This window comes from Martes martes (assembly GCF_963455335.1).
Source record: "Martes martes genome assembly, chromosome: 7".
NCBI classification, from domain to species: domain Eukaryota; kingdom Metazoa; phylum Chordata; class Mammalia; order Carnivora; family Mustelidae; genus Martes; species Martes martes.
In genome coordinates, this window is record NC_137894.1 from 18546521 (window position 1) to 18570774 (window position 24254).

The window sequence follows — 24254 nt, forward strand, 5'->3', positions numbered from 1 at the left end:
CCTAAGCTACCTGGCCTGGGTTGTTGCCTTCTACACAAATCTTTAGCCAGGCCTGTTCATCCTCATCTTATAGGAGAGGAGGCGCAGCACCAAGAGCAGGTATCATTATGGACTGAAAGCTTGTATTCCCCCAAATTCATATATATATTTTTAAAGATTTTATCTTCTTATTTTGTTAAGACTTTATTTATTTGAGAGGGAGAGAGAAAGGGAGAGCCGAGAGCGAGAAGGAGAAGCAGATTCCCCACTGAGCAGAGAGTCTGATGTGGGACTTGATCCCAGACCCTGGAATCATGACCTGAGCTGAAGGCAGATGCTTAACGCAGTGCCCCCTGCCTCCCTTCCACCCCGATTCACATGCTGAAACCTGCCTCCAGTGGGATGGTGTTAGGTGGTGGGGCCTCAGGAAGGAGGGTAGAGCCCTCACGAATGGGGTCAGTGTCTTACTTAAAGTGACCCCAGAAAGTTAGCTGGCTGAGCTTCTGCCATGCAAGGAGACAAGGAGAAGGTGACCGCCTGTGATGGGGAAGACTGCCCTCCTGGGAACCCGCCCACACTGGCACCCTGATCTCAGACTAACCAGCCTCCAGAATGGTGAGAAATGAATTTATCCTATTGAGAGCTACCTCGTCACCAGCACTTGGGTACAGCAGCCTGAATGGACTAACACATCAGAGATTTGGAAAGAGCAGAGGCAGGAGGATCCAACAGATCCCAGGACTGTTCCAGACCAGCTGCAGAGGACTGAGGCACACGGTTTCCCCGAGGACTGAAACTGACACATTTCCCAGAGGACTGAAACTTCCTGTGTTCAGAAACACCCAGACTTAAAATTTTGAGCATTCTAGATGGACACCTTCTGAAATGCAGCCATACTTCTCCAGAAGATGTTCCGCAAGGTGGGATCTTTGCTCTGGCTCCACTGTCCCCGGCTCCCTGGCCCAGGCCTCACAGGCTCTGGATGGCCAACTGGGGTGGTCTGCGAAGCGCTCGCTAGCCCACCCTAGACACGGAGCTCCTTGTGGAGCCCACCCTCCTACCCCCGGGCCCACGCCTGCTTCCCACTGAGGGGCAAGGTCCCAGGGTGCCCACATCCAGCACTTAGCAAAGTTCAATAAAGGTGTGCTGAATGCACAAATGAATGAAAAGCCACTTGTAAACGCAATGCAGCTGTGAATCAGGATGTGCGCACTCCTTTCCACTCCTTGCCTGTCTCCTGGAGGAGAGTGATCCTGGGAGCAGACACACCCTTCCCTTGGCCCAGGAACTGAAGAGGAACGGGAATGACTAATCTGCTACCTGGTTTTTGAAGAATAGCTTTAAAACGAACGCCATAAATCGGGTTTATTCGGACAGGGGGTGAGGATTGCTTGAGCTAGCATACTGGGGAGACTCAGTTACTTAATAAACCCTTGTCTTAACTGAGATTTTACAGTACTATTCCAGAGCCTGCACTAGTTGGTTCACTGGCTTTAGCAATTAAGTGAGTTGCAGAGATTTGAAGGATATTGAAATGAACCACAAAGGAAGCACCCTTTGCCCCCGAAACAGCATCTCAGCAGCAGTATAAAGAAATGAGAACAGCACTGCTCTCTCTGGCCAGCCTGTCTTTGTATTTGCTGCATTATTCTTGGCACTGAGGTTGGCAGTGACCTGGTAATGAGAGGCCACCCTGACCCGACAACGAGGGAGGGAAAGACATGTGCTTTGGGATTGCTCATGCCCTGGGCCCTGACGACACTGACAGGCAGCTCTCAGGCCCGCTTTTCTGCTGGGCCCCAGAATCTTGGAGTCAGTGGGAAACATTGCCCAAATGGTGTTGCCTTCTTGGCTGAGGTCCCCAACAGACACCAGCAGACTGACCCGAACATGTCATCGCTGGACATATCCCTGCTTTGAAAGGCAGACTGGTTGAAAGCTCGTTCTCCCTCTTTTTTTTTCCCTCCCTCCCTCCGCCCTGGAGAGATGCTGCTGGAACCAAGACCAAGTCCCCCTCTTGCAGAGGGAGGAGGCACTAATGCCTGGGTGTGCTGAGCGGGCAGCCCAGAGAGAGGCACCCATCCTGCTCATGCACAGAAAGAAGGGTTGGGGGAGGAGCAACAGTGAGGCCGCTTGCCTGCACTTGTTTCTGGAAAGGTCAGCTCAGGAGCGGCACCTCCCTAAGGGGTAAATCTTGTGCAAATGAACCGCTTGCAGGAACAGCTGCAGGAATGTGCAGACTCTGTGACAGTGTGTCCCGATCCCCCAAATTCAAATAAGCCACGGAAGGCCAGAGTTAGAACATTTGTCACAGGTAACCTCCCCCACCCCAAACTGAGCTCCTGATCTCCTCTCCAGCGTCCCCAGCCCCGCAATGTCGCTCATCCGGGAAACTGTGAAGTCCGTTCTTGCACTGCACAGAACAAAACTTCTGGAGTCCTCGATGGCCCCTCTCTTCTCTCATAGCCCACATGTGATCTGTCAGCACGTCCTCTCAACACGACTTTTAGAATCTGACTGTTTCGAATATCTCTACTGCTCCCACCCTGGTCTGAGTCACCTTTTCTCTTACTGTGATGATGACCTCTTTTCTGGTCTCCCTGCCTCCTTGCCTCTGCCCCCCTCCGACCACACTTGAGGGTAGTCTGACCGAGCTATCAGAGGAAGCCTAGTAACAAAAGTTCAGATCATCTCTCTCCTCTGCTTAAAATCTCCCAGTGGCTTCCCCTCAATCCTTGTGATGGCCTACAAAGCCCGGTGCCATCTGGTCTGGCAAGATCTGGGGTACCACTCAACACACCCCAACAGCACCCGCATGCTGATCCAGCCACCCACGGGAAGGGCTGGCGCTGGGACGTCTGGGATCTCCTGGGTGCCTGTGATCTCACCACCTACCCAACCCCTTCAGGAGGAGGAGGACAGGGGTAACCTCGGGCCAGCAAGACCCCCTCCAGGATGTGGATGAGCCACACCGGCCACAGCTGCAGACAGGCACTTCCTCTCTTAGATTTCAGAGAGCACCTCGCTCTGCTCTGTTTCCCAGCCGAGGACATGGAGGCCCAGAGCACGACCCTGACTTGCAAAGTTCTTAGAAGTGTAAATAAACACCTACCAGAATCACAGCTGTGTGCCTGCTCTTTGCCACTAGAGACACGGGCCTCGAACGGACAGACTGTGCCAACGAACATACAGCCCCACAGATGCCCGGGTCCGTGTCAGTGCGGCTGCCAGCTTCCGTCGTGCTCACCTCCCGGGCATGAGGCGGCGCTGACGGACGCTGGACGTCCGCCTGGTGCCCTCGGCAGGGAATGCTTGAGGATGCAGGTGGTAGGAGACATTGGTCCTTAACTTCTAACAGCAAGCCAGGGCACTCTAGAGCTTTTAAAAGGAAAACGGGAGCTTCTACTTTGAAAATATGTGAGTTTCAAGTGATTTAAAATTTTGCATTTTTGTCTTTTGAGACTTTGTTACCATAATGTCTTTTTAAGATGGTCATTTATTATCCTAAAGGCAAAAAAATGATTTTGGGGGGCGGGGGCAGGGAAACCTTATAGATGACTTGATCATTTAAAGTCAATTTTCTTTTCTTTCTTTTTTTTTTTTTAAAGATTTTATTTATTATTTACTTGACAGAGAGATCACCAGTAGGCAGAAAGGCAGGCAGAGAGAGAGAGAGAGAGAAGCAGGCTCCCTGCTGAGCAGAGAGCCCGATGTGGGGCTCGATCCCAGGACTCTGAGATCAGGACCTGAGCCAAAGGCAGAGGCTTAACCCACTGAGCCCTCCAGGTGCCCCTAAAGTCAATTTTCTACATAAGGCAAGTCAATGCTTTTTTATTCTCCCTGGTTAAAAAAAAAAAAAAAATCCCCCAAAACAGGGCTTCATGAAAAATTCAGAAAAGCAGCAGGGCAGGGGAAGGTTCTAGGGTGATCAAGAAGCAGCCCCTGGGGACAAAAGAAAAATGAAAGCAAAACTCAGGGAAAGGTCTCCACAGATAAGTGCCGGGAGCATACCTCCGCCCTTCTCTATGAGTCTGAATCCAACAGACAGAGATATGAAGACGTCAGAGACCGCTGTCGGTGACCACAGCAGAAGACGTAATGATTATACTCATTTCCTCTCCTGGTGTAGCCCCATCATCTCCATCAATGCCTGGCCCAAAGTAGGAATTCAATAAAGATCGATTCAAGGTATGGTTATGAACCAAAAAGAGAGTGATGAAAGGCTACCTTCCCGGGGGGGGGGGGGGGGAATCCGAAAGCAAAATTAAGAAAACCCTTCTGTTTACAACAGCATCAGAAATAACAAAATACTTAGGAACAAATGTCACCCGGGAAGTTCTAGATATGTGGACTGAAAACCACAAAACAATGCTGAAAGAAATGAAAGAGATCAAAATAAAGGAAAAGACATTCGTACCCATGGATTGGAAAACTCAATATCGTTCACATGGCAATATTCCCCAAATTGAACTAGATTCAGTGAAATCTCTATCACAATTCCAACTACTTCTCTGCCCCTCCCGAAATTGACAAGAGGATCCTATGATTTATATGGAATTGCAAGGGACCCAGAGAAGCCAAAACAATCTCAAAACAGACGAGCAAAGCTGGAGAACTCATAGTTCCCCATTTTGAAACTTGCTACCAAAATATGGTAACCAAAACAGAGTGGTATTGCCCTGGGCACAGGTGAACAGACCAGTGAAAGAAACCCAAGAGTCCAAAAATAAACTCCATACATCTATGGCTAATCAATTTTCAATAAGTACACCAAAAATAAGTATACCAAAATATACCAAAAATAAGTATACCAGTGGAGGACGGAACAGCTTTTTTTTTTTTTTCCCCCCGGAACAGCTTTTTAAACAAATGGTGCTAAGACATCTGGATAGCCATACACAAAAGAATGACTCTGCACCTTCAGCTTGCACTATATGGAAAATTAATTCAAGGGGTGCACCTGGGTGGCTCAGTTGGTTGAGCGACTGCCTTCGGTTCAGGTCATGATCCTGGAGTCCCAGGATTGAGTCCCGCATTGGGCTCTCTGCTCAGCAGGGAGTCTGTTTCTCCCTCTGACCTTCTCCCCTCTCATGCTCTCTCTCTCTCTCTCACATAAATAAAAATCTTTAAAAAAAAAAGAAAGAAATTGTTAGAAAATTAATTCAAAATGGATCAAAGTCTTAAATGTAAGAGTTAAAACTATAAAACTCTTCGAAGAATACAGACTTCAATCTTGACCTTAGATCAGGCGATAGTTTCTTAAATACGACACTAAAAACACAAGGTATAAAGGAAAAAATAAACTGAATCTCATCAAAATTGAAAACTTGGGGATGCATCAAAGGGTACAACCAAGAAAGTGAAAGAATGACTCACAGAATGGCAGAGAAAATTTGCAAATCAGGTATCTGGTCAGGATCTGGTATCCAAAATATTGAAAGAACTCTTACGACCCACTAATAAAAGATAAACAACCTGGTTTTTAAAACACGCAAAAGACCTGAATAGAGATTTCTCCAAAGAAGATGTAAAAATGTCCAATAAGCCTACAAAAAGATGCTTAGCGTTATTAGTCATTAGGGAAATTAGTACAAATCAAAACCACAATGAGATATACTTCACACCCACTAGGATGGTTATAAAGAGAAGAAAATGAAAATAATAAAACAAATGCTGATGACGATGGAGAGAAACTAAGATCTGCATATCGTGCTGGTAGGAAGGCAAATGCTACAGTCACCGCGGAGAACAGTTTGACGGTCCTTCAACCAGTCCGACATAGCACTGATATACAACCCAGCCATTCCCTTCCTAAGTACACAACGAAGAGAACTGAACATGTACGCCCACATAAAAACTTACATGAGGATGTTCAAGGCAGCGTGATTCACAACAGCCGTTAAGTAGAAACAACCCAACTGTCCATCAACTCATCAAATGATAAACCAAGTGTTATATATAAAATCATATACATACACTTAAATTGCATTTAGTTGGGGAAGGGAATGAAGTATGGATACATACTATAATACAGATGAGCCTTGAAACCATTATGCTAACTGGAAGATCCAGTGGCAAAAGGCGACATATCGTGTGATTCTGTTAACGAAAAATGTCCAGAAGAGGCAAATCCATAGAGACAGAGAGTTGATCAGGGGCCGCTGGGTGGGAGAATGGGGAGTGTCTGATTCATGGGTAAGGGGCAGCCCTTTGGAGTGATGACAAAGTTCTGGATTTAGGTAAGTGGTGACGATTGCCCAACACTGTGCATGTTCTGAAGGCCATTTAGTTACATGCTTTAAAAACCATTTCCATGGTGAATTATACCTCCATAAAAGAAATTACCAGAGACGCTACAGTTAAATAAAAGTCTGGAGTTAACAAAAGGGCTGAGATACAAAGTGGTGTGTGAAACTTCCGAGAGCCACTGACCTTGCTTCTCCGGGTTGCGGACCTGGGACGGCATGTCTTGGATTTCCAAGGTCCATTCCCCCTCAGCCTTCTCGCCCCAGCAGTGCACAGTCATGAATTCCCAGTTGGTGAACCCTTCGTTGGAATGATCCAGCAATCTGCAATTGGAGACTCGGGGTGAGAACACAAAAGGGTCGGGAAAGGAGTGGTGCGTAGGGGGCCAGGCCTGAGGGGGGCTGTCTCCTGGCTCAGAATTACTCCTTAGGTGATGGGCACGATCCCGCTGAACAGCATCTCAAGGGCAGCAGCTTTGAGAATGGAAGGAAAAGACGCCTGGTTCTCAGCTGGGATGAAGGCGAGGTAAAAGCTGGGGATGCTTTCAAACCCTTGACTGATGACCCCACCCTGGCCAGCAGCTTCACCTCCATCATCCTACTGGGTCCCCCAAATATTCTGAGAGGCAAGCAGGCTGGCAGGACTCACAGGGGGCCCAATAGGGACTCAGCCAGCGATGGTCTCCCTCCTGCCATCCATCCCCATTTATAGACAGAGGGAGTCCACGTGTCGTGATGAGTGGCAGGTCCAACAGCCAGTAACCAGCTGAGCTGGGACTCACTCAAGGGCATTCTGACCCCTGTCCTTGTTCTTTCCAGCATCAAGAAGTGTTTCAGAGGTTACCAAAGAAGGCCCTCCAACCTCCCCACCCCAAATGCCAGCAGTGATCCTCCAGAGACCATCTACCAAGCCCTCAGTATGCAAAGACCGAGGCTAGACCACATGCCCCAGGAGCATCACGAAGCAAGCCTTTCTAAGATGCCAGCCTGTGGAATGAATGGAACCTTCACCCTGGTCCCAGGGCCAGCTCTCGTGTGGTCTTCTCCAGAAGATACGAAGAGGGGAAAATGTGCAACTTTCCAGGTCTTAAGGGTGCTTCAACAGGTGCATTGGGGGAGATGACCTAATGGGACTGGCTGCTTTCCAGTGTGTGGGGGATGCACCTCTGCACGCAGCGCGGGTAGGCGCAGGAACTCCCTCCCCTCCACCGGTCTCCCCCTCCCAGGTTCTGAGGAGCCTCCAAAGCCCATGGTCTTTCCAGACTGTGATTTCAGCCCAGATCCATTTTTCTCTCGTTTGACTTGAGCAGGAAACAGGAAGCAACTCATGGGCTCCCTCTTTCTTCTAATATCCCCCGAACAGTCTCGGGTTCTTCTCCCTTCCTCTTCCTACCCCTTCTAACTTTGCTATCTCTCTTTTGGGACTGGGTCTTAACCCGAGAGCTCTTTATTGCCCGTCAGAAGTTCAAATGCACGTTTTGTGTGATGTAAGATTGGATTCGTGATTTGGGTGTTCTCTGAACATCCAACGAATGCATAAACATGCTTATCGCAAGAACATTCCCTGCGTGGAGGAGAGAGAGGGGGAGGGGGCACATCCTGTCCTTTCTAGTAAGGACCTGCAAAGGTCAAGGCTGATTTTTCGCACATGATGCCAAGCCGAACGCAACGCACTCGGGACAGGACAAAGATAAACGGTCCTTTAAGGGCTGAAAGACTTAATGAAAGTTCACTTAACTCTTTCTCAAAAAAAAAAAAAAAAAAAATCTGGCAATCTGAAAAAGCTACCCAACGGAGCATAATGTGAAAGAAAGGAGAAAGTAACAGATCCCCAGACACGCACTCTTGATAGAATCACAAAATCTGTGCCGTGGAAAAAAAACACATTCCCAAGACGGAGAGGATTGCCAAGTGGCCGCAAGGCAGGTTTCAAGGGCTTGATGGCACAGGAACAGCAAACAGGTCGTTGTGAACCCAACGAACTTGGCAGGACCCGCTCTCTTTCATCTCAGGGGCTCACGCTGGGCCTGAGCAGGATGGGGCTTAGAAGGGAAGGGAAAAACAGAGAGCGGGGAAGCCAGTGGGGAGATGCTGGGGTGCCAGAACGTTCTTCCAGCTCAGGTAGACGGATGCGAGAGGGACAGGATGGGAACCCAGCCGCCCAGGCCAGGCATTTTCACCTGCATCATCATATCCAGTTCCTGCAGCCATCCCGACTGTGACAGGAGTCAAGTGACATTTCTGGAGGTGACGAGTGAAGACAAGAGAAGTGGCTGGCTCCTGGGCGCCCCGCCAGGAAGTGAAGGAGCAGGAGCAGCAGCTCCTTGGAGTCTCTTGGCGCCAAAGCCCATCTGGGTGTCGGTCCTTGCAGGTCACAGCTGTCCTGCTGGCCTACGACCGGTCACCCCAACCTCCAAGCCTCATGGTGGCTCTCGGTCCACCCAGGTCACCCTCTGGTGCTCGTACCTGGCTCCTGTCTTGAATTCAGGGCTCACCCCCTCGGAAGCCTCCTGGTGTGTCCAGCCTGCAGCAAACGGGGCTCCAGGGAGGGGACCTCGAAGGAAGCCAGAAAAGCAGGAGCCTGTGCGTGGCCTAGGGTGCCTGAAGCCGACCTGCCCATCAGCCCAGCTCCCATCTGTGGAGTCCGCACCGGGAACGAGCACGCACCACAGAGGACTTCCGATCTTTCAAGGAATGCTAGAAGTCCGGACCTTTAGATGGAATCTTTCAAAGTTCCAGGAACAACAACTGCAACTCAGGCTGTAAAAGAGCTTAACAGCGTGGCAGGCCGGCTGGTACCCTCAGACTGCTCGCAGCCTTGTCACCTCCGGGCCAAGGCAGAGGGTGGTCCGGGCCTTGGGAGACAGATGCCCCCTGTGGCTCTTGTGCTATAAGGCTGGCACCTGACCTGGTAGGGAGGGCCTGGGCCGGATGGCCGAGCCCTGCAAACCCATGAAGCCAGGATCTGGTGCCAGGGCTGGTTCCAGGGCACCGACCGCAAATGCTTGATGCCCGCTCTCCTTCAGACAAAGGCTGGCATCTGCCTGTCCCTGCAGCAGGCCAATCTCTTGGTCTTTAGTCACGTAGGGGTGGGGTGGAGGGGGTAAGAGAAAGGGCAAGTCCTGCCCGGTCCTGAACGGAGCCCTTCACGCGACCCTCATTTCTGAACCCTACAGCCTGACTCTGGCTGCTGCCCGAGGCAAGTAACCCAAGTGAGGCAAGTGGGCCCAGTGTGGGCAAGCGGGGAGTAGGGCCACAGCCCAGGGGATGGGGGTAGGGAGTCGTAGGGGGTCTCCTGGTGGGGGGGGACACAGTTTGGTTGTCAGCTATTTTTCAAGAGAAATGCTGCCTTGTCCAGCATTCTGGACAAGCATTCAAGAGAAATGCTGGCTTCTCTTCCCTCTGCCTCTTAGCCAAGGGAGCCCCAAAGAAGTCCCAATGCCTCTCCCCTTCCCCCAAACTCCCCCAAATCCCTTCAGGCCATTCACCTGCCAGCGACACAGACGCATCAAAGCACTTGTCCTTGTTTCTGACCTTGTGGAAGAAATGGCTCCATGGCTTTCCATGATGTGAAACTCCAGAATTCGGAGCCCGTTTCTGGGGCCTTCAGCTAACCAGGGACCCTCTCAGGCGCATGCATGAGAATCCTGCCCCGAGCGGCCTCTGGGCGCCCCACGTGAGCCGCGTCGCCCACAGAGCAGAGCCTCCTGCCCACACGAGTTCAACGGCGCTACGTACAACCGGATGGCCGTGCGGGAGCTTTGGGAGGAAGATAGTCCTCCTCTGATACACGAGCTCACTTCAGATGCCGGTTGAATAGGAGAACAATGACCTTCAGCGCACTTCGAAGGGCAATGAAGTCATAGCCAGAATTCCATAAATCTTTCCGTTACACGAAGCAGTCGTAAAAACCCTCGTCACCCCAGCCTGGAAACGAAAGTTCCCCAGGATGGTTCTGAAGGCCAGGTTTCCGGTTAGTGGGGGGCACATGTGAACGTCTCCAAGAGGAAGCTGCTGGCAGTACCAACCCGCCCAGGTGCCCCACAGGGATGCTGTGACCTCCGGCTGGATGGGCCCTCCTGATAAGCCCCAGCAACCCTGCCCCAGCCCCGCTAGGCCAGCCTGGCCTTACCTCTTGGCCAATAGTTGAGACTTGGTTCCCAAGGGAGAAATGAGGTGGATCTGGAGGTCTCCCCGGCGTGGGTGGGAAATAGAGATGCGAGCCACCACGTGCTCCAGGTAGCTCACGCGCTGGTCTGAGTGGTCGGCACAGGCAGTGGTCAGGGTGGTGGTCCGCAGAGTCTGCACCACGGGGATGCTCCTGGGAGATGAGGGAGGGGCTCAGGGCTTGAAACCAGAGGCTCCAAGTCTCAGCAGGAGGGCAGTGCTTTGAGACCCTCCCAAGGACCCCCAGGGACAGCTCCAACCCCTCCTGGATGCTCCCATTGGAGCTATCCTGCCAGCCAGAAGACGTTCGCTCTTCTGGAACTTGCTTAGAGATTTAAAGAATGGCTTCACATACAAACTCAGCTAACACACCCAGTGATCAGCCTCCTCAGTGCCCAGGAGCTGGCTTCTAAGTAGCCTATGATCAGCTCATTGCCTCAACTGCTAGGGGTCAACAAAGCTTTCAAACCCTACCGCTTTGTTTCAAAGACCAGCCTTGATAATACAAGTCACGATGCCAAATGATAACAGCAAACATTCCCTGAGCAGACGGCATACCGGGCAATAGAGGGGGCACTCATCTGAGAATTTACAAGGATTAATCCATTACATCCAGAAAGAGGTCACACACAGCTACTGCGAAGCAAAGCTGGGATACGAGGCTCAAGCTCACTGCCTCCACCTTTGTGCCACACTGTCCCTCAAGGATGCTGGTGTGGGTCCATACTTGTGTTCAAGATACTGAGGAAGAGGAGATCAACAAGGTACCCGGGGTCAGAGCCGGGCTCTTGTGCTGAATGCACCAGCTGCACAAGGCTGTAATGTCTGGACCAGAGTCACGGCAGAAGGACAGAAGCTAGTCCACTCCCTACCTGGGAGTACTGGGGACCCCACTCCCCAGTCATGCATGGATAGTGTTGTCCCCTCCCTCTCCTGTCCTCTGATCGGAACAGACAACAATTCTCTTAATAAAGTCAAGGCAGTTTTTACCATATGGGCTGAAATCTGAGAATAAGCATCGAGTCCCAATCATTCACAAGTTAGTTCCACCAGAATCTTCTAACACTCCCCAGAGGAGGTAGATACAAAGCCTGCACCTGCATCCAGGCTGGGCACTCCCGTCGAGTCTGGGCCATCGGGGCTCGCCCCCACCACGAGTAAACTGGGGAAAATCTCCCACCGCCCAGCAGCACATTAATAATTCCCCACTGCTCAGCCAGCGCTTGGTTTATCACAGGGAGCGCTTTGCTCATTTCGCCCCGACTTTCTGCTCAGGAGGGGAGGCTTGAAGCGTGGGCTCAGCATCTCTCAGGAATTACATCGCTTGGCTCTCCCGGGCCTGAGTCATAAAAAACAATCAAAACAGCTATAAACAGTGATGTAATTCCCTCGGAGACTCTGTAAATATTTGAAAACACGATTTGCCTGCATCATAAATTGATTTCGAGATGCTGACTTCTTTCACCACCTTCTCCCAAATTTTCCCGTCTGTGTTTATAGGTCAGCGGGCCCCCCACTGTGGCAGATGCAGAACCTCTCCTGGACCCAAGAGGAAGATCAAGTGAAAGCAGAAACAAACTCTATCACCAAATTCTAAAAACCTGCCCCATCCCTCTCACACCTTTGGTCAATGGGGAGGACCAATCACTCCTACCTAGAAATAGACCTGAAATGGATCTAGAAATAGACCTGAAATCCCACTGAGGAATCCTTAATCCTAAGGATAAGGCAGAGGATTCCAGAGAATGGGAACCAGGCACGAGAAACCGAAACCCCACCCTCACCTGGTCCCCTCCCTGTGGCTTGGCCTTTCTGTTGACATCGAGAAGAAAAAAAAAAAAAAGCATCTCAAGGAGTATTAAATACTCTGTGACATTATTAAAAGCTTCTTGCATTTGCCACTCTTATTCTTCCTGAGGGACTCTAGCTTCTAGGCCACCCCTGAGGTCAGAAAGCTTGGTTGGTCTAATACACAGAGTCTGCCTCGCAGCTGCCCAGGGTGCGGCTGGCTGGGTGTGAAGGGCCCACAGGTCCCTTTGGGTATTAAAGCCCAGCCCGGTTAGATTTTCAAAACTAAGCCATTACTCCCAGCTGGGGAGGGGGGGTAGGTGGGGGAGGCTAGGAGTCCCTTCCTCCAGGGAACAAATCTAATTATAACAATTAGTTCTTTGGAAATCTCAGTTACAGGCCACCAGATCCCCCTCATTTGTGCAAGTTCTAGGGGAGGGAGGGGAGGCCAGGACAGCCACCCAAGGACAGTGAGTTGTTCCCCCCCTCCTTACGTGCAGTTAGCCTTCTCCACATTTTATTTCTGCTCCTGCTGGGGCAAATAACCTAATATTCCAAATCAGGAGCTTTTACATTTCCTTTAAAAAGAAACAGATGAGGGATGAAGGGAGACTTGAAAATCTTTCAGGATATTCGAGCTGAAAGTTTTCTGTATTTCAGATAGAAACACCAAGGAGAAGGGGGAAAGTCCCAAAACTGAGGATGTACCGTATGGTGACTAACATAATATAATTAAAAAGAGAAGGAGGAGGAGAAGAAGGAGAGAGGAAGGAGAAGAAAGAAGAAAGAAGGGAAGCCAAGTATCAAGTCATCACTTTGTAAGGATTAACTCTTCTTAGGCGGAAGGTGAAACCATCAATGGGGTGGGGGATGGGTAAGAAAAGGGAAGCTTCTCCCCATCCTACAGTTATTTCAAAGATAACTGTATCTTTGGGCGACTCAGTGGCTCAAAGCACCTGCCTTCCACTCAGGTCATGATCCCAAGGTCCTGGGATCGAGCCCTGCATCGGGCTCCCTGCTCAGCAGGAAACGTGCTTCCCCCTCTCCCACTGCCCCTGCTTGTGTTCCCTCTCTCACTGTGTCTCTGTCAAATAAATAAAATCTTAAAAAAGAAAAAAAAAAGATAACACAGAAAATGCAAGTTGACCGCCAAGCTGGTTTATTTTTTAGTTTAAACAACGCGCAGGGATTATCTTTGTAACTAAAAATGTCGCACTGTGATTAAATTCTGTTAATTGTTGTCTGTGTACCCAAGGCCATCCTCCTAGGACCGTAGAGGAACCCAAGGGGTTAAAAAAATCCCACAAGACCTACCTCCAGACCCAGTGATATTTAAACTATGGAGACTGCCCTACTTTGAACCGGTCTCTGAGGACAGACTTGTCACTTCCTGTTGAACCACATTTCAGACTTAATTACTGATACTCCAGATGTTCCTCTTTCATCCTGAAGTCTCTTAAACAGCTCCCTTCTCCTGAGGGGGTGGAGGGTTCCCAACGACAGGCAGTCTTGACAGTGACTTCTAGTTAACTCCCGATCAAAGCTCCTTCACCTCCTGCCTCTCCCCAATGTGTAACAGCATCTAGTGTCTTGTAAATATGTAGAAACAAGATCCCAATCTACTCCAGTCAGTGCCCTTGCCAAATCTCAGAGCATCAGAGTGAAATCCAGAGCCAAAGATAAACATTTTCAAGGACGGGTTTTCCCTGCTCTTTGAAAGTAGATCGTTCCTATGAAACCTTCCTCCAGCTGAGACCAAAGACATAAAGCAAAGAAGCAATTACCATTCATTTATTCATTTACATGGGGAAAAAAAAAACGTGGGAGCATTCCCAGACCCCAAAAGTCACCTCTCTTTGGCTTTTCTGATACCTTAGGACAGACACATCTGGCTAATGGAGGCACAAAATAAATCGAGATAAAGCACAGATGCTCACAGACACTGTTCAAAGCTCTGGCGGCTTGATGCTGAGATGCTGGGTGTAGTTCCCGGGGATGGTGTTGGGGCTGGGGGGCTCTCACTTCTCAGGGCACATGCTGCCTTTATCACACAGGACTTAATGCAAAACCCATGCTAAATACTATTTTTGCTTTCTGTCCCTTTTTTGGGTAAAAGCAGAAATCCTCTTTCAGTTTCTTCAAGATACTAAGGCTTTTTGTAAAAGCCAAGTGGTATAAGGTGAACTTTCAGAAGTGGGGGATACTTACAAAGCAAGTGGACAGAGAAAGCAAGGAGGGAGGGAGATCTGGCGCTTACTGGAGCTTACCCTCCATTGTTGCACTTGTCTTTTTGCCCTGCCTGCCTGGGAACCCAGGACAATCCAATATTGCCACTCCTAGCTTGAAGACTTCTCTCCAGCTCAGCTACAAGGGCAGATCTGGGCTCTGGCACAGAGCATTTCCAGGGTAATGCCTCCTTCCCAGGCGGCAGGGCTGGAGGTGAGAGCCGTCCAGGTCCTCATTAGACAATTCTGAGATCACGCCGAGTGGGACACCCACCAGAATTGGAAGGAAGGGGCTCCTTTCCCCCTGTTGTAATTGGTATCTGTGTTGGGGAAATAAGGCTGCTGCAGAGTTCAGGAGGATTACAGTGGAAAGAACCAGGAGGTCAACCAGGAGACCCTTTTGCAGACCTCCTAAAGGGTAGTGAGTAGCATGGAGAGTGGTAAATTGGGACAGACTTGTCAAATTAAGCTGTACGAGAGCAGCTCGGTCTGTTGGACGACAGAGTCATCTGAACGGGGACAGTAAGAAGCTTCAGAGTCACTTCTTAGATTTATGTTCTAGGATGAACGTTCTCACCAGAACGGTCATAGTGTCTGAGGGTAGATAGATACTGTATACATCTGACTCATATTTGCTGACATTTCGGGTTTTCCTGAGATGAAATTCCTTTTGATCATGAAACCACAGCACATCATACAGGCTGGAAATAAGATTTAAAAAGAAAAGGCGGCTAACCCAGTACGTTAATCTAGACATGCTGTCCATGATTAAGTTGTAAGGTGTTTTAACACACAGGGTTTCAATTTATTTTTGAGCATTTATTTTTCTTTTGTGTGAAACAAGGGGCTAAATGAGCTGACTCTAAACATCCCTTCCAGCCCTAAGATGCGATCTGACGGGGACTGAAAAAGACAATACGATACACAGTCAGTTCTCATTATTCGCGATTCCGTATTCGCAAGTTCACCTAGATCAATACTGTGGTGCTTTTGCAATCGCTTGTGGGAACGTGCAGAATGGCACACTATTTGAGTTGCCCCGTAGACACGCTCCCAGGTGAGGCCAAACAAGGAGGCACTCTGTCTTCTGTTTTCAGCTCTCATACTGGGAACAAGTATCCTTCCAATGATCTATTTTTCATGGCACATCTTTCACATTTTTCTTTCTTTTGTTGGTAGTTTCACTGACCGCCGAGGAGCCGTCTGGTTTCCTAAGTGCTGGAAGGCTGAGCTGCACCTTCTAGAGAAAACATGTCTGCTGGATATGCTTTGTTCAGACCTGAGTTATAGCGCTATTGGCCTTACGGGCAATGTTAATCAGCAACATACATGAAATAAAATGCTTTTAAATGAAAACATGCATAAAGCAAAGTTACGTATGGATCAGTGGATGAAAATGCTGTGACCAGAGGCTCGCAGGAACCTCACCCTGGATGTCCCCAGCAGGATGGTTCTGTCTTTGCAAATTCAGTGTCTGTGGTGACTTCACAGAACATCACTACTGGCCCTAATGAGAACTGGCTGGATCAGTCAAATTCGAAAGGGAATTTTTGAAGTAAGTTGCATTTATAATTTGGGGGAAAAAGGTTTGCGGCAAAAAGTAAGCTGGGAGGGCAAGGGCTGTAGGAAAACAGGTAGGTTACTAAGATTTTCCAGTGTCTCCAGGGGTGGCAGGAGGCAGGACAAATATCAAGACCCAGGTATGTTCACCCCCTGCCCCGCAGAGCAGGACAGCAGAGCTCGAGTTTTCTTAGGACTTCCAGCCACGCCCTGCGTAAGAATGACGGAGGAAGAAGCTAGAAGCAAGGGCCTCCCTCCTATGGTATCTAGGGGTGTGGGGGAAACCTGCCCAGTTCAGATAAAAACCCAAAGGTGAGAGGGGATTTAGCCTTTTTTTTTAAAGATTTTATTTATTTAACACACACACACACACACACAGATCACAAGTAGGCAGAGAGGCAGGCGGGGGGCGGGGGGGAAGCAGGCTCCCCCGCTGAGCAGAAAGCCTAACGTGGGGCTCGATTCCAGGACCCTGAGATTGTGACCTGAGCTGAAGGCAGAGGCTTAACCCTCTGAGCCACACAGGTGCCCCGGCTTTTAGCTTTTTAAATAGCTTTTTTTTTTTTTTAATCTTTTTTATTTCTTTGACAGAGAGAGCGATCACAAGCAGGCAGAGAGGCAGGCAGAGAGAGAGGGGAAGCAGGCTCCCCGCCGAGCAGAGAGCCTGATGCGGGGCTCGATCCCAGAACCCCGAGATCAGGGCCCAAGCCGAAGGTAGAGGCTTAACCCACTGAGCCACCCAGGCGCCCCCTGGCTTTTAGCTTTTTAAAATGATCCTAAACCAGGCTGTGTGCAGTGGGGCTGTTGTGGGTCCCGGCCACACAAGCACTCCCCATGGGGACACAGGAGCTGTGTGGCCTTACCCGCCTGCCTAGCTAGCTAAGCTGCTGCAGATAAGACACTTGGGTCTGGCCTCTGGGGACTGGCAGCTGGTCTGGGCTGGAGGAACCTCCCGGCAGCCAGAGTCACAGTGATTTCCTGTCCTCAGGGCCAGTGTGCCCAGCCTGCTGGGGACGCAGAGGGAAGAGAGGGAAGGCATCTCCTGGACAATGGGCAGGTCACTCCACTTGGTTCGGTCCTGCCTGAGTTCCCATGATGCATCCCTTCAAGCGGAGGCAAGGTAGGCTCTGGGGACAGGCAGCCTGGGGCAGGAGCTCGGCCCGCTGCCACTCAGCCCCAGGCTACTCCTAGCCTCCTTTGTGCCTCAGTTTCTTCAATGGAAAACTGGGGGGAAAATTGTGCCCAAACTCCACACCCCTGGTGGGCGTTCTGAATGCATGAGTATACGGAAAGTGCTGAGAACAATGTCTGGCCACAGTAAGCACCTGATAATCCTTATCCATTTAGAAGTCGAAAGTGACCCCCACAGGGGGTCTGGTTCAATGAAATTAATGCGGTTAATCCACAGTTAATTCTGGAACATCTATAAATATATGGTCTGGTCTACAAATGATTCTTAATATTCAAAGCCTTCAGGACTGAAGTGTATTTTTGGGTTGTGTGAGTTCTTTCAAGGAAAGACCAACCACACGAAGCTGTAAACTGTCTGGACGGTGACCTCCCCGCACCTAGGAAAACTAAGGAGCACAGGACAAGGTCTTATTGCTTGGAGAGACTCTGCCATTGTTGCTGTCTTTCCAGCATGGAGTAGAGAGTCAGGGATGTCAGAAAATGTTTCACGGGAGCCTGGATTTTTTTTTTCAAGACACAAGGGAACTGCTGGCTAGAAACATGCTAAGGGTCAAAGGAGATATTTAATAGCTGCCCCCACCTTTTTTTCCTTTTTCTCATTCATAGGAATGATACTAACCTTCATTTTTCTTTCTCACTTTTAGAAAGGTTCTAAAAGTATCAATTTTATTCTACTCTGACACACAGACATAAATAATTTTTGCAGGCAACAGAAAAGTTCTAAGTAGACTGAAATCTGTTTGTGCCCAAGATGAGACAAGGAGCTCTCCTACAAGCGCTGGAATGTTACCAGGTATTCTCTGGTGCGAGAGTGCTTGCCAAGTCTCCCTGATTTCCCCCTTGCTGTTGCATTAAGATTAACATTCATGGACGGCTTCTATGATGGGTAAGGGAGAGCTATGGGTATGGGAGAGCTGGGCCAGACTCTGTTTTGGGGTCGGGGGTGACAGGCTGGGAAGAGATGACTCATCGAGATCTGGCTGCACCTTGGAGCAGGGGGCCTGGGCCCTCTCAGTCCTCACCACGCCCACCCCTGCGGTCCACTCTCATCCCGCCTCTCCAGGCAGGCTCCCTGACCTTCTCCATGCTCCGAGGGACTTCTAGTTCTCTCTTAGCAGGAGGATCTAGACAGAGACAGGCTGACCCGCAAACCCCACAGTCCTCAGAGGTACAGTGTCCAGACTAGTCCTTGGAGTCTCTAGGTGGCTTTTCTTTAAATTAAAGAGATCAGTCACAGTTGCCTCCTGACGGGGCTCTTCTCCTGCCTGTGTCTGCAGGGGCAGCCCAGCTTCCCTCCACTGTGGTCTTCCTTGCGCTGTTGGCTTTTTTGTCGCTTTTGGCCTGAGTGTGACTCGGGGTGGAGGTGGCATCAGACAGGGTAGTCAGGAGGAGGAACACCAACGGAGGCCTGGATGGTCCCTTGGGGCCCAGTGGGAGACACGCTGGTGTCCAAGCACAGGCTGGAGCAGCAGGTGGGCTCTGCAGAGAGGGTGGCCCATGGATTCCTGAGCCGTGACCTATCCCAGGAGTGGAAGGCCAGATCGGGGCGGAAGGCCAGGAGAGGACGGAGAGGCCACCGCTCTTAGTTTCTGCCCTGGGATGTGACCACCAACACCCAGGTCCTCTGACTCTGTGGGACATTACTGTAGAAATGACAGACGTGGCCACCACCTCCTCGAGGATGGTCATCCTTGATGCTCTGTGAACACTGTTCCCTGACCTTCATCACACCGGGGTGGCCCTTCCCTTCTCCCCAAGAGGAAAGAGGTAAACATACCACTTACATTACACACAGACACACACGGGATGGCCAGATAAAGAGGCTGGCCCTCTCTCTCTCAATCTCCCCGTCTCCCTCTCTTTCTCTATCCGGAGGCCCTTATGCCCTTGGGAACAAGAGTGTGCAGTGAAGCAAGCGCTCGGGATAGCGGGTTGGCTGAATATTCTAGAAAGAGCCTCAAACCGCTAAACGTAAAGATAATTTTTCTTCTGAAACAGAAGTCTGATTCTTCCCTTCTGTTGGAATTTGCAGAGTCCTTTCTTCCCTCAAAGGACAGGAACAATGTCATACTGTATGTTACGGCCGGTTGCCTCAGCTGTCTAGACTCTGTGTGCTTTCACTTAAAAAACAAAATAAAATAAAAATAAAAACAACCCTTCGCCACCTAGGCACCACGCTACCATCTTAAAACTATTTCTGGCAGGAGAAGAATGCTTCATTCAGGAGCCGCCCTGATGCGGAGACCAGTGGGAGGGAGGTGGGCCTGGACGTCGTGGCCTCGGGGGGCAGGACCCGGCTCCCAGGAGCCCAACATCACCTTACCCGGAGTCTGATTCTCCATGTGCCGGGCATTTTCCGACAAGCAAAACAAAAGAAAGCAAAAGCCTTCTTGATCTCAGAGAACTTCCCTCTTTCTTCTGAATTGACAGGCTAAGGCGCCTTGGAGAAGATGATGCTTGAAACTGTGAAGACTGAGATCTGGTGCCTGCCTACAGCCCGGCCCGTAAGGCCTGGCAGGGCTCACCCAGCAGTCAGCCTGCAAATGGGGTTTTTCAAAAATACCTTCCCGGGGAACTCACACAACAAACACTTCCTGAATTCCTACCATGGGCCAGGCATCAGCTAGAAACATTTTTCTCAACATTTTATGGCAAAAAGAACATACTATAAGAGGTAGGTACTTTCAAAGAAGAAGCACTGTCAAAGGGAGGGAGCAGCATTTGCTGATAAAGCAAGGGTCACTCTTAATCACACCCACATTTCTTTTTCCAAATGCATATTTTCCAAAGGTAATAAATAGTTACAGCTAGGGAAAAAAAAAAAGCATTCCATTCTTTATCAGATACTGAGGCCTAGAGAAACACCATTCTCTTTCTTAAAAAGTACAGCAGCCATGGCAGAACTCGAAAGAATGATCTGATTTCCTCTCCTAATGGAGTAGGGTTCTTGCTATCTGATTTACTTTGCAGCTGTTTTTGTTTGTTTGTTTTTTAAGAAAAATTTCAATGGACAAATGTATCTGATTTAGAACGGCTCACTACCAAGGGCGATGCTGGGAGTGTCCCAACCGTGGAAAAAGGAGAAGGCTTGTTACAAAATTCCTGGTGCTTAAACCTCTAGAAGGTTATTAAAGTCCAGGTTCAAGTGACACAGAGGAAAAGGGCCATGCACTTTGGCTCATAAACTCTCTTCGGCCTCAGGGGAGGGGCAGATGCTGCCCCTCCTGTTCACGGCCGGTGGAGTCCCACTGCGGGCTCCTGGGACAGGTGGGGCTGGGCTGGAGCCAGGGCTCCCATCAGACAGAGAGGACACAAATCACTGCTGCCCATTTCACCCCAGTGGGCAGGACTGATCGCCGCTCTGGTCAGCTATGCTAAATATTCTGGACAAGAATTGCCAGGATGAGGGACCATGGGGCGTCCATCTCTCTCCTACGGGGCGATTTCTAAAACTTACAGCAAAAGGCCTCGAAAGACTCACAGTTTAAGGAGCAATTCTCTTCCAGCCCCAGAATCCGTAAGAGAAAACACAGACACGTCTACACACACACTACTACGCACACACACCGCCCCCACCCATATGTGCCCACTGATGTGCACAGGAACGCGAACGTGCACACCTCCCCCCACAGTACCTCACCGCACAGTCGGGTCCACGCTGACATTCCTGAAAAGCCACGTGGTGCCCGAGCTGAGCCTCACCTGGGTCTCTTGTCTGTGGTGGCGACACACATGTGCTGGGCGGGCACTGCGGTCCACTTCTTTGCCTCCGTGACGAGGGCTTCTGCGTCCACCAGGCCGAATCCGTAGAGATGGCTGACTGAAAAGACAGAGGCTTCAGAACCCCCTGCACTGCCCCCCACCACCCCCGGGAATGGGGCAAGACCCGGCTCTCACACTCTGCTTGGCTCCCACGCAGGGCCCCAGATCCATGACTGCCACGGTCCTGGGACAGACCACCAGCACCACTCATGGGGGGCAGAAACGTGGGCCATCTCCCGGAAACCCCAGCCTTCAGCCCTTCTGAGGACTACTCCAAGATCCCAGCTGCTTTAGCCTCTCCCTGACCTGGACTCCTTCAGGTCAGCGGTGCGGGGCCAGGAAATGTGGCCCATTTTGGTGCAGAGTTGGGAAAGAAGTTTTGAGAGAGAGCCTAGCATTTTCTATTTGCAAGGCAGGTATGGGTTTCCCCCAACCGTAGGGACTTGTCAGCATCTGAGCTCCCTGAATCATAAACCAGACCAGAGAAACAAAAACCTGAAACCCTTTGGTTCATGTGGCCACGATGTGTAATAAACCAGAAAGCAAGGCTGGGTTGTTTATTGTTTTTCTGGTTTTTTTTTTTTTTTTTAAACTATTTTCTTGGCCTACTCAATTCCCAGGGCATTCTGGGAAAGTGGCATTGCTCAGAACTCAGACCATGAGCGCTTATGAGTTGGCCCGATCCAGCGTTTATTGGCCATGGTAGGAGAGTTTCAAGGTTTAATTTAAGAGGCAGGGTCAAGATTGAGATACAATCTATTTTCCTATTTAATTAGGCCAACACTGAAATGTAGGTCAGGTCTTGTTACAGCACACCACTACCACCAACATTCTTGCAAGACAAAAATGCATTAGGTCTGCTCAATGGCTTTCTTATTAAAAGGAATGTCCCTTGGAACTCATGGTGACAACACTGTCCTGTATTTTACAGATAGTAGTATCAGGCACAGTGTTGAAATAGTTGGGCCTGAGCTTCAGAAAAGAAAAAGAAGTCCTCCCTAACATACCCGGGCCAAATGTAAATCTTCTTCAAGTATCTCTGGTAGGAAGCCAGACAGAACAAGCAGTGGCACAGTCCTATAATTATCTGCTCAAGAGGCTCCAAATATCTGGGTTACAAGCCCTGACCGTGGGTTGATTTCATGGAACCTCAGTCGTACCAGGCTGGGTTGGGGGAAGAAGCCTTGCTGTCCTGTGAGTTACTTCTATAACACAGACAGAAATTTTGTGGTTAGAAAGTAACTTACATAACTATCTCAGTATTCTCATTGTACAAATAAGGTAACTGAAGGCCCATCTCCAAATCCTAGAGCTACTCAGGACTAAGAACGTAAGATGCCTTTAGGTGGCACACAAACTATATTAATAATAGTCATGGATTTGTTTGGATGTATATTAAAAAAATAAAAATATAATCAAAGCCGTGACCAACTGGATATAATGCAGTTTCCCTTTAAAATATATTTATGTAAAAAAAAAAGTGCAAGTCAAGGTAAAGAGAACTATAACATCAATACTTGGTACAGGTGGTCTCTGGATGGCAAAAGTCGTGATGTTTGGGAAGCCTGAATTCTTACGGCTCTTAGGCTTTTTTCTTAATCTCAGTGTGAACTTACTTTTCTTAAATCTCTAGCTACTATTTCTGACTCTTGTTATTCTTTGAGGATTCTTTTTGAGAAGCCCCTGGCCCCCCTTTAATAAGGATTCTAGCTGGTCACACAGGGGCCCTCTGGGACAGACTGATGGGTCCCTGCCCAGCCCACCGGGAGCGGCCACCGCACCTTTATGACCGGCACCGTTGACTTTCCAATCATTGGCTTTCAGATGTGCTGGCCTGGATGTCTTCACCAGCAGGTGCTGGACGTCCCTCCAGGTTAACTGATTACTGCAACGACACAATGACAGACCAACCCGTACGGGTCAAAATGACGGCTGCCCAGGCCCATGGGTGGTGATGCGTCAGGAGCCAGCCCCAAGTCGGGACTTGAAGGAGCCCCACAGGCTCCATTCCTCAGCGAGGGTTTATTTCATAACCTCTTTGTAAAGAATGGTTTCCAGGGATTAAACCCTAAGCTAAAAATGGTGCAGCAGGCGACCTAAAATCCGTGGCGTTCAAAACCCAGCCCCACTGCCAAGATGTACCTGTGTGTCCAAGGGCTACTGAAGAAACTGTGGCAGGGACAGTGGGACATCATGGGTTTTCCAAGTCCCAGGGGCTATTCTGCCATCGGGACGAGCAACTGCTATGGTGTGGGAAAGCACACTCCAGCCTTCATCTGCCAAGAACCCCCCCCCACCCCCAGTGTGGCCCCACCTACCCCCAACTGTAGTTCAAGATTTTCATAACTCTAGATTTTAATACATTGATTTTGGTACAAAGTGGAAACGTTTTATTGAAAGAACACATGCGCACTAATAAAAATGCACAGATCAGGGTTTTTTGAGTCTAAGATACATTGTCCTGCCCCTCCCCCCCAAAACCAGGTTCCATCTTCTAATGATACTCTATCATAACCCGCTCTGTTCACAGCATCAACACTGGGTTACAGGCAGAGGCTGGAAGTACCCTTGGTGTAGCCTGCATCACACCCACAGTGGTTACAACTGCCTTTCCAGGCACCCAATCTTTGTTTGTGTTTAAAAATATACGTAACAGAAAATTTACCAGCTTCCCCATTTTTCTGTGCACCAGGCAGAGCCCCTAGTACCTGCACAGGGCTCAACATCCATCACAAACCACCTGTCTCCAGAACTTTCTCTTCTTCCCCAAGTGAAACCCTGTCCCCACTAGACTCTACTTTCCCGTTTCCTCCTGCCTCCAGCCCCTTGGCCGCCACCCTTCTGTTTTCTGATCTATGAACGTGACAACTCTGGGAACCTCATATAAATGGGACCACAGGGTACGTGTCCTGTTGGGACTGGCTTGTTTCACTCAGCACGACATTCTCCGGGTCCATTCACGTATGTAGCAGGTGTCGGAATTCCCTTCCTTTTAAAGGCTGAAGCTTGTCTGGCCCACACTGTGTGTACGCATTCGTTTACTGATGGGTACTTGAGGCATCTCCTCCTTTTGGCTACCATGAGTAACGCTGCTGCGAGCACACGTGTCCGAGGAGCTCTTCAAGTCCCTGCTTTCAGCTCTCTTGGGTATATACCCACAAGTAGAATTATAGGATCATACAATAATCCTTTGTTTAAGCTGTTGAGGAACTCCCGCCCTGAATCCCACGGCGGCCGCACCATGCCCTGGCCCCACCTCTTTGCCTGTTGTCCACTGGGACCTCACTGTGGTTTGAGTCTTGGGGCACACGTGCATTCCTCCCTTGGGGCCCACTCT

General features: G+C 49.7%; 1 protein-coding gene across 2 annotated transcripts in view; it reads right to left on the reverse strand.

Moving 5' to 3' along the window:
* PCSK6 (proprotein convertase subtilisin/kexin type 6) overlaps positions 1–24254 on the reverse strand; it is a gene marked incomplete at its 5' end in the record, with an annotated part of 179205 nt that overhangs the window by 49557 nt on the left and 105394 nt on the right. For both annotated transcript variants that reach the window (XM_080808819.1, XM_080808818.1), the window contains 4 exons: positions 6412–6548; positions 10357–10545; positions 20858–20975; positions 22699–22802. In XM_080808819.1, coding sequence (XP_080664945.1) covers positions 6412–6548; positions 10357–10545; positions 20858–20975; positions 22699–22802 — 548 coding nt within the window. The remainder of the gene's footprint in view (positions 1–6411; positions 6549–10356; positions 10546–20857; positions 20976–22698; positions 22803–24254) is intronic.